General features: G+C 39.8%; 1 protein-coding gene across 3 annotated transcripts in view; it reads left to right on the forward strand.

The window, feature by feature from the left end:
• Window positions 1-15,047: 15,047 nt before the first annotated feature.
• FAM13C (family with sequence similarity 13 member C) overlaps window positions 15,048-15,646 on the forward strand; it is a 110,469-nt gene continuing 109,870 nt past the window's right edge. For all 3 annotated transcript variants that reach the window (XM_069460592.1, XM_069460595.1, XM_069460593.1), the window contains exon 1: window positions 15,048-15,109. In XM_069460592.1, the coding sequence (XP_069316693.1) occupies window positions 15,048-15,109 (62 nt within the window). The remainder of the gene's footprint in view (window positions 15,110-15,646) is intronic.

The following is a 15,646-nucleotide window of genomic DNA, read 5'->3' on the forward strand; positions in this document are numbered from 1 at the left end:
ATTGTCAATAAAATTCTAAAGGCAATATTTTGATTTGGAAGTAACCATGAATTTTATATAGCATATCAAAGTCATGAATTTACATATCTTGTTCAAACACTGTTAATAGGATTGCATATGGCAAAATATAACAGAAAATATTATAAAATACTTTCATTTATATAAATCTATAACACACATTCCTCAGTTTTCACCATCTCTTAAAGGAATTTCAGGTCCATACAGGAATATAAAGAATTGTTATCATGTTTTATGCATGTCGTCTTAAGATACAGGTGTGTGTTTGTGTGTGTGTTTGAACCATGCAAGCTGACCTACAACAAAAGGACAGTTTTCTATGGTTTAACCTAATACATATTTTAGAGTTATATTAATTGTTTCATATTATAAAATATCGCTCAGCTGCCAATATGTCACTAGTTTGTGAGTGCTTCCAGCACTACAGATGGGGAAAAAACAGAAGCAAAGTGGATATTCAGCCCTCCTGGGAAATACTTCATTATGCAAGAGACTCATGCGTTTGCGCTCTCTGAGAGGAAGGATTGACAAGTTAACTAATTTGTCTTTTCTCTTACCCAAGCTGTTCTGTCATTCAAATTCTTCCAGCTCTCTGGAGCAGTGTCTGTGGAAAAACATGCAAACCACGAGGGTATTTGGACGCAGCCACCTTTTATTTCAAGAATAGAAGGCAAGGATGAGGAGGAGTGTTTCCCTGAGATGGAGGCAGTGTTAGACACAGCAGTTGCTGGTCACAGTCTGCCAGTGCTGAGACTGGGTGCTGGAAGACAGCATCACCAGGTGTTTGCTAATGGTTCTTCCAAGCCTGGGGCCCAGCACAGAGCCCCCTATTGCGAATATAGGGTAATACTGGCTGTCAAATTCATACTCCTGAAGCATGGCTCTGATCCCACTCAACAATATTCACAGATGCACAGAATACAGTGAAACATGGCATTGTGGACCCTGGATGATTGGACCCCAACACAATCTGCTGTTCTTTCTGCCTATGCTTGACCTTCAACAGTCTCCTTAAGGGCAGAGATTGCAGCTGAAACAGTAATAGATGCCAGGCTCTATAAGATCGTGTATAGTAGATCGAAACTTAGAGATATTAAGACATTAGATGATAAGTCATTTCTTCCAGAGTCTCACCCAGGTGTCACTTCAAATGTGGTGCTCTTTCCACCAAGACAGGCTTTTCCCCAAATCCCAGACTTTTCCCTCCTGCACAGTCCCTCCTTGTCCTGCATTTAAAACGTGCTCAATTAATGTTTGTGGCCTGAATACACTTACATTTTTACCAGAACCCCAAAGGAGTTAGATGTCAAAAGCCACGATATATTTTCTTTAAGGCAGTTTTTCCCTTCAGAAGAATGGGGCTTAATTTACTAAAAAGGAGCTGGCTTTACTCAGCACGCTCCCTACACAACCCACATTGAATTCATACTGCTGGTTCTCTCTGCTCCTGTTCTCATGGCTTCGACTGGCTGTTTGCCTAATAAGGCGATGATTTCTGTTTAGAGCTCTTTGAGATTCTGAATAGTCCTCAGCACTTTTTATTCCAGAGTGTGACAGTGAATTTTTAGCATGAGAGTTATTTCCTTGGCTTCCCTGATAAAGCTAAGAACAGAACAACTGAAAATTAAAAAAATAATAATAATAATAATATGTATGTGAGAGTGCTGGTTATTAGAGATTTTGCCTATTTACACAATATCTATGAACTGGATACCATTAGCAACTTTAAAAAATAAGCAATAATTTAAATTACTCTAGCAAATAACAATAACAATAAATGTCAGTGGGGGCTAGGAACTTCCCATAAATCCCATTTAAATGAACATTAAACGATTAAACTCTTCAACAGATAGCAGCAAGCCACTGTTTATGCCCAAGACTCTTTGAACCCTTTACCTTAAAATCCTCACCTTAAAAATCCTCATCTTGTTTCCACAGATCATAAACTATTTTATCATGTTCCTTACTTAATCCTAATCATTCCCTCGTCCCATTGAGGGATCCACCTTAAACCAGACTGCAGAACGTCATAGATAGCCCAAGTTTGTCATCCTCACCTTCAGAGGATATTAAAACTCTGGCAAGATCGTTTTCTCCCTTACTAGGTAAGAATAAACTCAGCTTTGTCTTATCAATAGGTTGTTTTGATGATATTTTGGGGCAGGCAGCATTTGGCAAAAGGAGAATGGCTAAAGGCTGATAATTGTTGAAGCTAGGTGTTAGGTGTATGGGATGTTATCATACTAGTTTCTATACTTTTGTGTATATTGGAAAGTTAAAAAAAAAAAATAAACTAAAAATCCTCGAGTTAAAACTTAGCTGGGCTGTAGGCCAAGGAAAGGAGCTTCTGAGTGAGGAGCTGATGAGAGCTCAAGACAATGTGATAAGTGGGCTGGAAAATGCAGCCCTGGCATCAGCTTCCCATGGCCTATGACATGGTGTCCCTCAATTGAAGGAGTGTGAACATGAAATTCCCAACCCAATTCCTGACCACATTCAGCACAACAAAGCCTCCCTGTCTATTCATGAACAGCACAAGGCAGATCCCAGTCCCCAACACCATTCTTACATCAGTGGGCAGTGCTCATCGCAGGGCCCAGGGAGCACACGGTGAGTCCTTTCCCACTGCGTTATTTCTCATGATGGCGGGAAGAAGGTGGATGATGAATAGGTGAGACAAAGGGATCCTTACTGTATGAAACAGTATAGGAGTCAGGCAGTTTGGAGAATCCTGGGGCCTGATTAGAAATCCAGAGACTCCCATTATCTCTTAATAACTACACATGCTTTGTCTGCCACTTCTGTCCTCATGTTCTTTGCTTCCTCTCCATATTAGTTTTTTTCTGAGCCTTCTTCCTGACCTCAGTAGCCTCCAAAATCTTCCCTTGCTCTTCTTCTACTCTCAGACCTTCAGTGATTATAAGGGAGGGGAGATGTCCTCTTAGTCCCCTCAGCTTCCTCGCACAGAAACAACTTCATGAATGGGGAGTCATACATAGCTGGGCTACCCCATAGTAGCCAGTGTACCCATAATATTGCAGAAATTCAAGCTACCCAGTGGGAAACTGTGGCAAACAATACTGAAATAGTCCCATTCTATTTCCAAAAATAGAACATTTTTTAATTGGATTATTGAGGCTTCCTAGACCCATAAACTAGTATTCTGTATAATGAGTCAATCAATGTTTAATGGTATTGTAGGACCATCCGTTCAAATTCTAATCACTGGCCAGGCCTTTACCACTTTTATTAAGGCATTTATTGTGTTGGTGTTGTCATTACCTATATACCTATACAGAATTTTAACTTCAATCCTTTCCCCCATTACATATGCACAGATTTTCTATTTTCTTATCTCCTTCTCTCTTTTCCTTCCTTCCTTCTTCAAATGAGCCATGTGACTTTGTTTTCACATTTCCCAGGAATTATGGAATTACGGAATTTTAAAGCTGGCCAGGCCATTAAAGACAATCCAGTTTATCTGTCTCACCATGCAAGGTCTAATGTGTTTACTGAGGCAGCTTCCAGACCCCAGAACTCTCCATCTTGTATATTTTTTCTTATATTATGCTGCTTTCTGGGCTTTTTTTTAAGCTCTCAGCATTTTACTTATTAGGTGAAAGGTATCTCTAGCAGGTGACGCACATTTTAAAATTTATTATTTCTTTATATGTTGATTCTAGATATTCTATTTTTGCCTCTAGATTGACCATTTCTGATCAATTTTGTGGCAGTGATTCATGTACTACTGGCTCTAGGATCTGATATTTACTATTTGGTTGAAAGTCACAATATTACACATGAATTTTTAATGACTTGAGGATCATTAAGTAGAAGTTAGTTGGTTTCTGTGCAAAGTCAAGCCCAGCAACACCAGGCCCAGCAGTGATCCGAGTTGAATTCTGTTCTGAGGGATTGATGCCAAATATAGACATGCAGCTGCCCTGACTGCTCCAGGGCCCAAGGGAATGCTGCTTGCTCTGGATGTGTGTAAACTACCTAAAAGTGACAGCAGCTCACAAAGTCCACGGGAGACAGAGCCAATTCATTGTCTCAAGGAGGCGTTAAGGGCAAATTTTATTTTATACTCATGTGCACTTATTCATTAGAAATAGTTGTGGAGTGAGACATTATGCTTTTAGAAATATAAATACATCTGCTGTTTTCAGTATTAGGAAACAGTATTCCTGACCTAACCTTAGCAAAGTATGACTTTGAGTTATTTTTCCAGCATGATTGGTAGCTGATAGATTTTTACTAAGTCTTGTGAGTTCACCTCTGTGAGCTCACTTGGGAAAGAGCTCGGGGAAGGAGAAAGACAGAAAAGAGAAGGTCAAGGCAGAAGTGAGAAGGGAGGACAATACTGTAAGATTTTTCTCTATTGCTACCAAGCAAAACAAACTTTAAAATTGCTTTGTATTTGGATTTTGTGGGGCTTTTATCTAGCTAGCTAACGCTAACTTCATTGGCAATATGCTCTAAGCTCTAAGTTCTTAATATTTTTTCTTTTTTCCTTCTTTAAGTCATACAAGATGGATGATGGCTGGGGTGTGGACCTTTCCCATCAGTGTGCCAGAGTCACGAGCAGGTCCCAGTGGAAGGGCTGCAACAACTCCACCCTCTAGCATCCACTGAAGAATACAGTTAGGAATGCATGGGATCTGCTCTAACTTATTATTTAGACATTAAATTATTCACAAATGTCAATATTTGACAAATGAACTGTAAGTTGCCGTACACCTTACAGCTAATCATGGCATGCCAGGGTGTGGAAACAACACCGTTGAGGATTGTTGCTTGAATTAGCTAAATTAAGCAGTCAGACTTTTTGATCCTTGGGAATACCAGAAATTTTGTCACTCTCCTAACAGCTATTTCTTCCATCTACTTATCCATCTGTACATACATACATACATACATACATATGTCATCGTGTGCATAACAATGTTTTGGGCAACAATGGACCACATATACAACTTGGTCCCATAAGATGTGAGCTGAAAAATTCCTATCACCAGTGATGGCATAGAGCAATGCATCACTCACATGCTTGTGGTGATGCTGGTGTAAGCAAAGCTACTGCGCTGCCTGTAGCATAACGTATACAATTATGTACCATACATAATACTTTTTTTTTTTTTTTTTTGAGACAGAGTCTCACTCTGTTGCCCGGGCTACAGTGCCATGGCATCTGCCTAGCTCACAGCAACCTCAAACTCCTGGGCTCAAGCGATCCTCCTGCCTCAGCCTCCCAAGTAGCTGGGACTACAGGCATGTGCCACCATGCCTGGCTAATTTTTTCTATATATATATTTTAGTTGGCCAGATAATTTCTTTTTATTTTCAGTAGAGACAGGGTCTTGCTCTTGCTCAGGCTGGTCTCGAACTCCTGAGCTCAAACGATCCACCCGCCTGGGCCTCCCAGAGTGCTACGAGTACAGGCGTGAGCCACCGTGCCCGGCTAATTTTATATATATATATATATATATATATATATATATATATATATATTAGTTGGCCAGATAATTTCTTTCTATTTTTAGTACAGATGGGGTCTTGCTCTTGCTCAGGCTGGTCTCGAACTCTGACCCTGAGTGATCCACCCACCTCGGCCTCCTAGAGTTCTAGGATTACAGGCATGAGCCACCGCGCCTGGCCCCATACATAATACTTGATGATGATAAATGACTGCTACTGATTTATATATTTACTATACTTTTAAATCATTATTTTCTAGTGTACTCTTCCTACTTATAAAATAAAACTACTGTAAAACAGCCTCGGGCAGGTCCTTCAGGAGGTATTCCAGAAGAAGGTACTGTTATCACAGGAGATGACAGCTCCATGCAGGTTACTGCCCCTGGAGACCTTCCAGTGGGACAAGATGTGGAGGTGGAAGACAGTGATATTGATGATCCTGACCCTGTGTAAGACTAGACTAATGTGTGTGTGTTTGTGTCTTAATTTTTTTACAAAAAAAAGTTTAAAAAGTGAAATATTTTAAAAGTTTAAAAATAGAGAAAAAGCTTACAGAATAAGGATATAAAAAAAGAAAATACTTGGGCCGGTTCTCCTCTGCAGGGACAACTAGCCTCTACTCTGTGGAGTAGATTGTCTATAATTTAAAATTTGCTTTCACTTAAAAAAAATTTCTGTACAGCTCTACAGTGTGTTTGTGTTTTAAGCAAAGTGTTATTACTAGAGTCAAAAAGTTAAAAACTGTATAAAGTAAAAAAGTTACAGTAAGTTAAGGTTAATTTATTATTAAGGAAAGAAGATATCTTTAATAAGTTTAGTATAGCCTAAGTATACAGTGTTTATAAAGTAGTGTGCATTAATGTCCTAGGCCTTCACATTCACTCACCACTCACTCACTGACTCACCTAGCGTAACTTCGAGTCCTGCGAGCTCCATTCATGGTAAGCGCCCTATACAGATGTACCTTTTTAAAATATTTTATACCATATTTTTACTCTATCTTTTCTATGTTTAGGTATGCAAATACTTACCATTGTATTACAATTGTGTCCAGAATTGAATACAGTAACATGCTGTACAGGTTTATAGCCTAGAAGCAATAGCCTATACCAGTGGTCCCCAACCTTTTTGGCACCAGGGACCGGTTTCATGGAAGACAATTTTTCCACTTGATGAGGGTTGGGGGCAAGTAGAGGTCAGGCGGTGATGCAAGTGATGGGGAGCGGATGTAAATAAGGGCTTGCTAGCCCACCTCTCACCTCCTGCTGTGTGCACCCACTCCCATTCCTGGGGGGAGAGTAGGGGAGTGGCAGAGCTCTGCAGCCGGGTCCCTAACAGGCCACAGACCTGTGGACCTGCACTGGTTCACAGCCTGGGGGTTGGGGACCACAGGTCCATACCATATAGCCTAGGTTCGGAATAGGCTATACCATCTAGATTTATATGAGTACACTCTATGATGTTCACACAATGATAAAATCACCTAATTAATGTATCTCTCAGAACATATCCCTGTTTTTAAGTGACACATGTATGTATATATTGCTGCTCCAAAAGTATAAATTAATGGCCCACTGAAATAAGAATATAACAATTTTCTGTCATGACCCAAAGAATAAAGAAACTGACAATAATTATTCCTAGATGCATCATTGTAAATGTCTGTGGCAGATTAAAGATGTTCACAGATTCTTTGACACTCCTCTCAGCAAGAAGTGTAGGCTGTTATCCTGCCCTTCAATCTGGGCTGACTTGTATCTGCTTTGACCAATAAAGTATAGCAAAAGACATGCTATGCCAGCTCTAGGCCAAGCCTGTAAGTAGACTGACAGCTTCTGCCTTGGTCTCTTGCATATCATGGCAATGTAGGAAGGTAGAATACACTAAAACCACTGTGCTGTGAGAAGTTCAAGGAACACGGAGAGCCCCTCAAGTAAGAGATGCTATAGAGAGAGAGGCCAAGGAGTGTTGAGTTATTTGCTATGTGAGTGAAGAAGCCATCTGGGGAGATGGTCCTCCAGTTCCACCTGCCCCAACCGACACTACGTGGATCAGAGAGGAACTGCCCAGCTGAACGCTCTCGGAATTCCTGACCCTCAAAATGACAAGCAAAATAAAACGATTGTTTTAAGCCATTAAAAAATAGGTAGCCAGAATAATGTCCATGGTTGGGAATTTTAAAGAGATGCAGATTATCGTGTTGTAAGCAGACAAAGCCATTTACGTAAGGAGATTACCAGTAAAAATGTGGGCAGATCTACTTGGGCTGGAGCTCAGATAGCATGTGTAAAGAATGAGGTTGCTACCAAGCTTTAAAAACAGAGGGATAGTTAAATGGAACCATGGAAGGAGAAAGAAAAACTCAGAAACTTCTCTTTGAAGGTGTAGGAGAAATTTGGGGGAGAAAATATCCTTTCTCCTTCATAGACCAGGGGAGGTTTTTCTGAGCGGGGCCCAGTGTGTACCCAAGGAAGTGTGGGGCTGTCCTTCTTCAACTGCATGACTCTGTGTTTGACTACAGCTTCTTTTTAGCTATTACCACTTTGCTGGGAGGAAGAGGGCGCTAAAGAGGAAAAGAATGCCACTCCCACCTTGCGTGGATTTATGCCCTCATGCTGCGACCTGTAACCCTGGGCCCCCCGCTTTGCTATCTCTCACCCTAGCAGCACCTCAAATATTGGATCTAAGGCCTTTCATCTCATTGCTTCTTTCTCACCTACCACCCTAAAGTAAAATAATGTCAGGTGTTCTAAATTTTAATATATTAAATAATTATTTAACATTTTCCCCTTATTTGTATAAGCCAGAAAACATTATGAATTGAATCAAAAGTGTATTTGTTATATGCTGCAACTTTTTGGAAGGTCTGTATCCACAGAGTACTGACTATATGAACATCAGGAAGGGTTAGCCAATGCAGTTTTTGCTAAAATGTATATTCTAAAAGACCCGAAAAGTTGGATTTCATCGTATTAAATATCAGATCAAACAATATAAAATTTCATAGGAATATATACAAAGCTGGTACTTGGGTTCGATAAACCAACTGCTCTCCTTCTGCGCGGCACAAATGTGGTTCTGGAGTATCAGTTGGCTTCGATAATCTGAGTCTCTGGTATGAGTTAACCTCCAAAACCACTCACAGTGATCTTGGGCCACATGCAAGAGCACAGTGTTAAGAAGAAGGAAGCACAAATCCCCTTTCACTCTTCACTGAATAGGCCACACCTGGAGTAATATGTCTGCTGTAGGGCTGCGTTTTAAGAGGACATCGTCACACTTTATCCACTGCTACACAGGATGCCGAAGGGATTCGAAGTCATGTCATATGAGAATCTTCTGAGAGAACTGGGACTGTTTGGCTGGGACATGAGAAAATGGTGTAGATTAATTCTGAGGGGGCACTGAAGCCACGGGTAGCTAGAGGCAGAGGGGCTGGGGGTCAAGTGGAAGGTTTTTTTTGTTTCTTTTTCCCCAAGATTTGGAGGATCCAATCAAGGAGCTTTGCAAAGTACAAATTTCTGACGTCTGAAGGTTTCAAGCAGCAGTTAGAGATTATCCTAGAATTTTAAGTATTAAAAAAGAATTAGACCAGATAATTCCTGAGGTTCCTAAGAATCACATCAACAGGAAGGATTCACTTTGTTGTCTTAAAGTTAATTCAAGTTAAGGTGTGAATAATGAAATGTGATTTTTCCCAAGAAAAATTTTCTTTTAATAGAGTGCTCTAAGTTGATGATTTCACTAACATGCCTACAGTCTGCTCCCTGGCAAATACTGCTGTGTATTCAGTGCCATTGCCCTTTGTGGCTGAACTGGGACCACACCTCGGAAACAAACAATGTTCTGGGCACCCAGTATCATGAGTCAGGCTGGCATAGCGGCATGAAACCTGTTATCCCTGCAAAGCAAAGGAAGGAATGTCTAACACAGGAGAGCCGCATTAGCTGAAGATAACTTGTCTTGGAAAAACCTCACTTAAAATGAATCACTTAAATAGGATCTAACATTTCATAGTAAATAGAAAAAAAAAAAAAAGGGGATGAATGGAGCATTGTCTTGAAGAAATGAAACTAAACATTTACTTACTAATTTTATTCCACAAATATTTATTGGGTAGCTACCATGATAGACACTATTTTTGTCCCGGGGATACCATAGTGAATAAGACCCCAAAGTCTTTGTTCCCAAACAGCTTACATTATAGTAGAGGGGGGAAATTATAAAACAAATAGACATAAATATTGAATAGAAGGTAGTGGCAGATCCTATGAAGAAAATAAAATAAAGTGATAGGAGAAACTAATTTAAGGCGGCTGATCAGGGAGATCTCCCCGAGGAAGCACATTTGAGCATTTTAGGGGTGGTGGTCCCTGCAAAGGGAATAGCAAGTGCAAAGATCCAAGGGCAGGATCAGGTTCATCTGTTATAATAACAGCAGGGAGGCCAGTGTGGTTGGAGGTAAGTTCAGTTGTCTCCAGAGCCAGAGCACAAAGGACCTGATAGGCCATGGTAAGCAGTAAAGAAATTATCAAAATATTCTTATTTTATATTCTGGATATAATTGACATAGTGAGATAATTCTTAGAAACAATAAAAACTATATCTTTCTCAGAGAAGTTCTATACAATTTTTCTAAAAAATTTTAATAGCTTAAAATGATAACCTTCACCTCCCATTTATAAAAAGGTAATATTTATAAAATTAAGGGCTTTGTAAATTTTTCCAACAGCCACTCTTTTTTTTTTTTTTTTTTGAGACAAAGTCTCACTCTGTTGCCCTGGCTAGAGTGCAGTGGCATCATCAGAGCTCATTGCAACCTCCAACTCCTGGGCTCAAGAGATCCTCCTGCCTCAGTCTCCTGAGTAGATGGACTACATGCATGCACCACTGCTTCCAGCTAATTTTTTCTATTTTTAGTAGAGATGGGGTCTCGCTCTTGCTCAAGCTGGTCTTAAACTCTTGGGCTCAAATGATCCTCCCACCTCAGCCTCCCAGAATGCTAGGATTACAGGCTTGAGCCACTGCACCTGGCCAAAGGGCCACTCTTAATCCTTTGATAGTTGCTTCATTTCCTTTGGAATTGACATGTCACCATTCTTGCCAATGTTTTATTCTTTGGTTGTTACTGCCAAAGCCTCACTTGTCACCAGTTTTGAATGTGATTTAAGCTGTTCTGGAACATCACTTCCATTGACTTTATGAAATCCTGACTCTTGCAAAAATTGAAATTCCATTTAGCAATCCATTTACATTGCATCTTCATTTTATTGTTGGATGAATCAGAGAGAGATTGCCAGACAAAGGTGGACTTCATGCACACTAGCATTCACTGGGGAAGGATGTTTGAATGGAGACTGATATCATTAACAGTCTGACAATAGCATAGATTTTTGGTATCATGGTTTTGCTTCCCTGAGCACATTGGAATCTTCGGGAGCTCAGATATTGACCACTCAGGTAATCAGAACTCTCTTGTATGGTGTCATTTATTGGGGTTGGGGAAGAAAAGGATTAAAGGAGAGGGAATCAGGGAGAGTTGTTTTTTTTTTTAATCAAAATTATCTTTTGAAGCAGTAGTCTTCTCTTTCACAAGGAAGCCCGGTCATTCTCAAGGGTACTGGCAGGAAGCTACGAGTCACTGTGTCCAGACCAGTAGAGCAGGCCTCTGTTGACTTCCTGGCATTGTGAAGATTCTGGCTTCTTGCCCCAGTGTCTTGCAGAAAGTGATTTCTCAGAATTGTCTGGTCCTCTAGGGATGTGCAAGTATTTAAAATTGGAGAGTTGCAAAGTGAGCACAAAGACATTTTTGATAAAGCCAATTCTGTCCAAAGCAGCTCATCCATATTTAGTAATGTTTTAAATTTTATTGTTCTTTAAAAAAAAACAATAAACAATAAACCCTGTGCCATCATAGAAAGTAGAAAGAAAATATCATCTGTAAGCATAGCAGTATTGTTCATCCTGTTCCAAACTTTGTTTATATATTATTTATTACAATAATAACAATGAAAATGATGATAATAGAATTTATTTACTTTTTTTTTTTTTTTTTTTGGTTTGTTTGCCAGGCATGTCATTTAGTTTCCCGAAGAATTCATGAGATAGGTCATTATTATCTTCATTTTACAGATGAAAAAATTGAGGCATTGAGTGGTTGTCCAGGTTTAAACTACTAGTAAGTAGTGGTTCTTGACCACTGGCAACTCTGGAAATTTCTTTCTTGACCATGACACTATTGTTTGATATTTTGCATATAGCCAATTCAATACATTAGAATTAAAATTTTTCTAATTATAATAAACTATTGGTACTAAATCTGAAATTCAGATGTTGGTTTTTAAGAACACTGATAGAAAAAGTAAAACATTGAAACTTTTAACATGTAAGCAAATTAATCATATTCAAATTTAGCATCTTCGTTTTCCCCTTATTTTACTTATATTGTATAAAATAGGATTGTACATACAATATATATATTATATATTAATATATATGCATACAGATATCATGTATATTTATACTAAAAATTTTATGATGACAGGGACTGTGTGCCTTGCTCATAACTATGGGATAGTGATAAGCATGTAGAATCATTTGTTTATTTATTCATTTGTTCAGTAAATAACTATACCAGTTAATCCCTTTGCATTTTTTTCCTGACATACTCAGGGGCTCTTTTCTCAAAATTTCTAGTTACACGTTATGTTAATTGATGATATATTTAAGACAAAATTATTTTGATATTCACTGAGTTTGAGGAACACTGGTTAAAAACAGGTGAAATACTTTGCTGCCTAATGTATGTTATAAATTTATAATATGCCTCATATTCAAAAACTTATTTTTGACCATGTCACTTTTTAAAAATTTTCCTGGACCATCTGGAGACTAGAATTTCACTGCTACTTGGGAAACAGTGGTCTAGAATTTACTTCTTCATAAACTCCAATTTTAATTTTTTTCTGCTGTTTTTGAACTATCCTTGAATTGCTGTTACGTCAAGCTGAAAGTCTCCAAAATAACCATATGTTGTATGATATTCATCAGTATTGTCCTTTTCCAAGTTGAATAGTACAAAACATTTTAAAAAGTCACTTACAAAGACAATTTCTAAACCTGATTTAAGAAGAAAACAAATGTTATAAGAATTAGTTGAGAAATAAATATTAAAATGGTTGATTTTCTTTTATACTGTTAAGTAACAATTTTTTTTCCCCTGCGATGTTTTTGGTGTTTAACCACAATCAACCAATTGATTTCATTGTATATGAGTACTACCTAAAACCTAATTTTAGTCCTTACTATTCATGAGTTGCTGAGAATTATTTCTTTTCTTTGGACATTAATGAATATTGCATTTATAGAGTACATTTGTTATTTCATTTTATTTTCAAAGAGCCCACATTATTTCATGTACTTGTCCAAGTCCTATTTCAAAGTTAAAAGCATTACACTTTTCCATTCCAAATGAATCACTGGGAACATTCATATGAGAAAAGTATGATCTTTCTTGACACTGGGACATCTGGAATCAGCACCATATCCAATGAGTGAGTACCAGGGTTTCTAGAAACTGACAACTTTTAAATCTATGAAACCAAGAAGGCTGAATATAGACTTACCTTTATCCATCTCAAAGAACAGACCTCAATCTGAGATGATGAAATAATGAATATAGTGAAATCAGCCTTGCCTGTCACTGCTGAGTCTAATTCATACAAGATAAGAGGTGGCATAGGAACATATATGTACTATGTAGTTAAATATTCAAAGTATTAATATTTCTGAACTTCTTTTAGTCTATAGAATTCGAGTTAAGACCATATTTTTTAATTCTGCTGATTTAAAAAATATTTGGACAGAGAAAAGTAAAATTGCAAAGAATCTTAGTGAAAGCTGGTTTTCTAAGAAAACTCAATTTTGATTTTCAAAGTATAACTCAGTTGTGATTTTTCAAAGTTAAAATAATTCTCATACAAATATAGGCAGTCATCAGAGATCTATCCACTTATTAATGAGGAAAAGCATAAGATGGTGAAGTGGGTTCCAAGAGCATTTTGAGGATCTGAGTATTTACAGGCATTTAGGAAGAATGTTAGTTTGGCTAGATGCAAAATTGGTTAATTTCCTACAGTGCAATAAAACCATAAATATTGCGATTATGTTTTCCTCTGGACAGAATGAATAAAATGTGCAAGTTAACATGTAACTTCACTGTGGCTGGGATCTAATCAATAGTGAGTTGCAGAGTCAAACACAAGTCTATTCTCCTAGAGTGTTAACTAGCCATTGGGTGGTCCTGTTAATCAATGTCTCATGTAACACTGAAAGGTAATTCTCCTCCCCCTTCTTTCCAAGTTTTCATGATTTTTCTAATTATAGGAAAATTTAAAAAAATTGAGTGTTTTTGTTATAAATTAACTCATTGGCTTATATAGTTTGGACTAAAAATCATCCCAGCTGCTTCTGGGAGTGGGAAAACAGAGGGGATGGGGATCTTATTTCAAAATTCAAATAAACAGCTTTCATAGAGGACTGTTCATTCCATATCCAGGTCAACATGGCAGGAGAAATGAACAATAGAAAGAGGGCAGGACAACTATCCCCAGGGGAATGAAGCAAGTGGGAGCTGACAGTCTTTCCTCGCCCCAATAGGGTTGCCTTTCTTCAAAGGATAGCGTTCCTGGATTGGGTCTCTCCATCCTTTGCAGAGGTGCTAAGAAGCTCCAGCGGGCTGCTCTGCTCCGGGCGCAGCAAGCCCCACCCCTTGCACGGTGTCCTGATCACCAGCTCACGGCTGGAATAAATTCTCCACTCGCCCTGCGTGGGCTCATTCACAGCTCTGTCGTCCGAGGCTGGGCGCTTCCTCTCTGGGACTGAAATAACAGAGTACAGACAGATCGGGTGTGATGCAGCAAGCTCTCCTTCAGAGAGGCTCTTTCTTCCTAGGCAATAATAATAATTAAAAAAAAAAAAAAACAGTACACAATAAACATAAAACACAAAACACCAGCAATGTCCCCCTCCCCCTTCTCGTACCCTCTTGGCTTTTTTTCCTGAACGGTGGATGGACCTCTCCGAGCCTCCCTCTCTGGGGGTTGGGGTAGGGAGTGGGGGAGAGCTCAGTGGAACTGGTAGGAGACGCCTGCGAGAAAGCAAGTCTCCCGGGTATTGCGGTGCTTCGGCAGAAACAGTGGGCTTTCTTGGGGCTGGCACAACACGCCCAGGATTAACCGCGGCTGGCGGGGCTGGGGTCGCGCGGTAACTCTCCAGGCGCTCGGTGCTGGATCCCGGGGTCCCGGCCCCGCCGCCGCCGCCGCGCCCCGCCCTGCTGTCCCCGCAGCCTCGCGGGCTGCCGGGCTTTGTGGTTCGCCCGTGCGGCTGGGCCCCTGCTGGGGGTGTCGTTACGAGCATGTGCAGACAGCAGCCCAAGGTAGAGCGAGCGTGCCGGGCGAGCCCTGAGACTTGCCTTGCAATGCCATGTTTGTGTATGTGCTCTAACTCCCGGAGAGCAGTCAGGGAGACGGCTCCCCGGCCGCGCTTGGCTGATGTTTTCTTGTTTCTGTTTCAGCCTTCAGGATAATTCCTTCAGCAGCTCCGCTGTAACAGAGTAAGTGATTCTCGCTGTTAAAATTAGACTTGCATGCCTTTCTCTGGAAGCAACTATCGTGAAGGTATCCTCTACCGTCCCCAGCCGCTGTTCGTGTGAGATGCATTGTCTCCTATAATCTGGGGCTGTGAAGACCGCGGGGAGACGTGCTGACTGCTGGGGCCCAGAAATCTTTACAGGTTGAAATCAGCATTTTAGCAGATGCAGGAGAGAGATTAAAACCAGCTGATTGCTTACGGGAGCTCAATGCTCGAAGATATGTGTTCTGGGAGCTCAGATCTTTAAAAAAATCTATTTGACATGTCAGAAAGCTTTGTTGTATTTTGCCAACATTGGCGTCAGTTTTCATGGAGTGCACTCTGTACACATTTACAGCAATAGGAGATGGATGTGAAATGAGTTGAATTCCAGCATGTGGTAAACAGCCTAAACTTATCTTTGCTCTCTCTTCTCTACAGATTTTTAGGACACACGGAGTAAACTTTTCTTGCATGCCCTTTGTCATTTTTATTCTCTGACCTGAAAGATCTACCTATA

This window comes from Eulemur rufifrons, chromosome 28, assembly GCF_041146395.1.
Source record: "Eulemur rufifrons isolate Redbay chromosome 28, OSU_ERuf_1, whole genome shotgun sequence".
Classification (NCBI taxonomy): domain Eukaryota; kingdom Metazoa; phylum Chordata; class Mammalia; order Primates; family Lemuridae; genus Eulemur; species Eulemur rufifrons.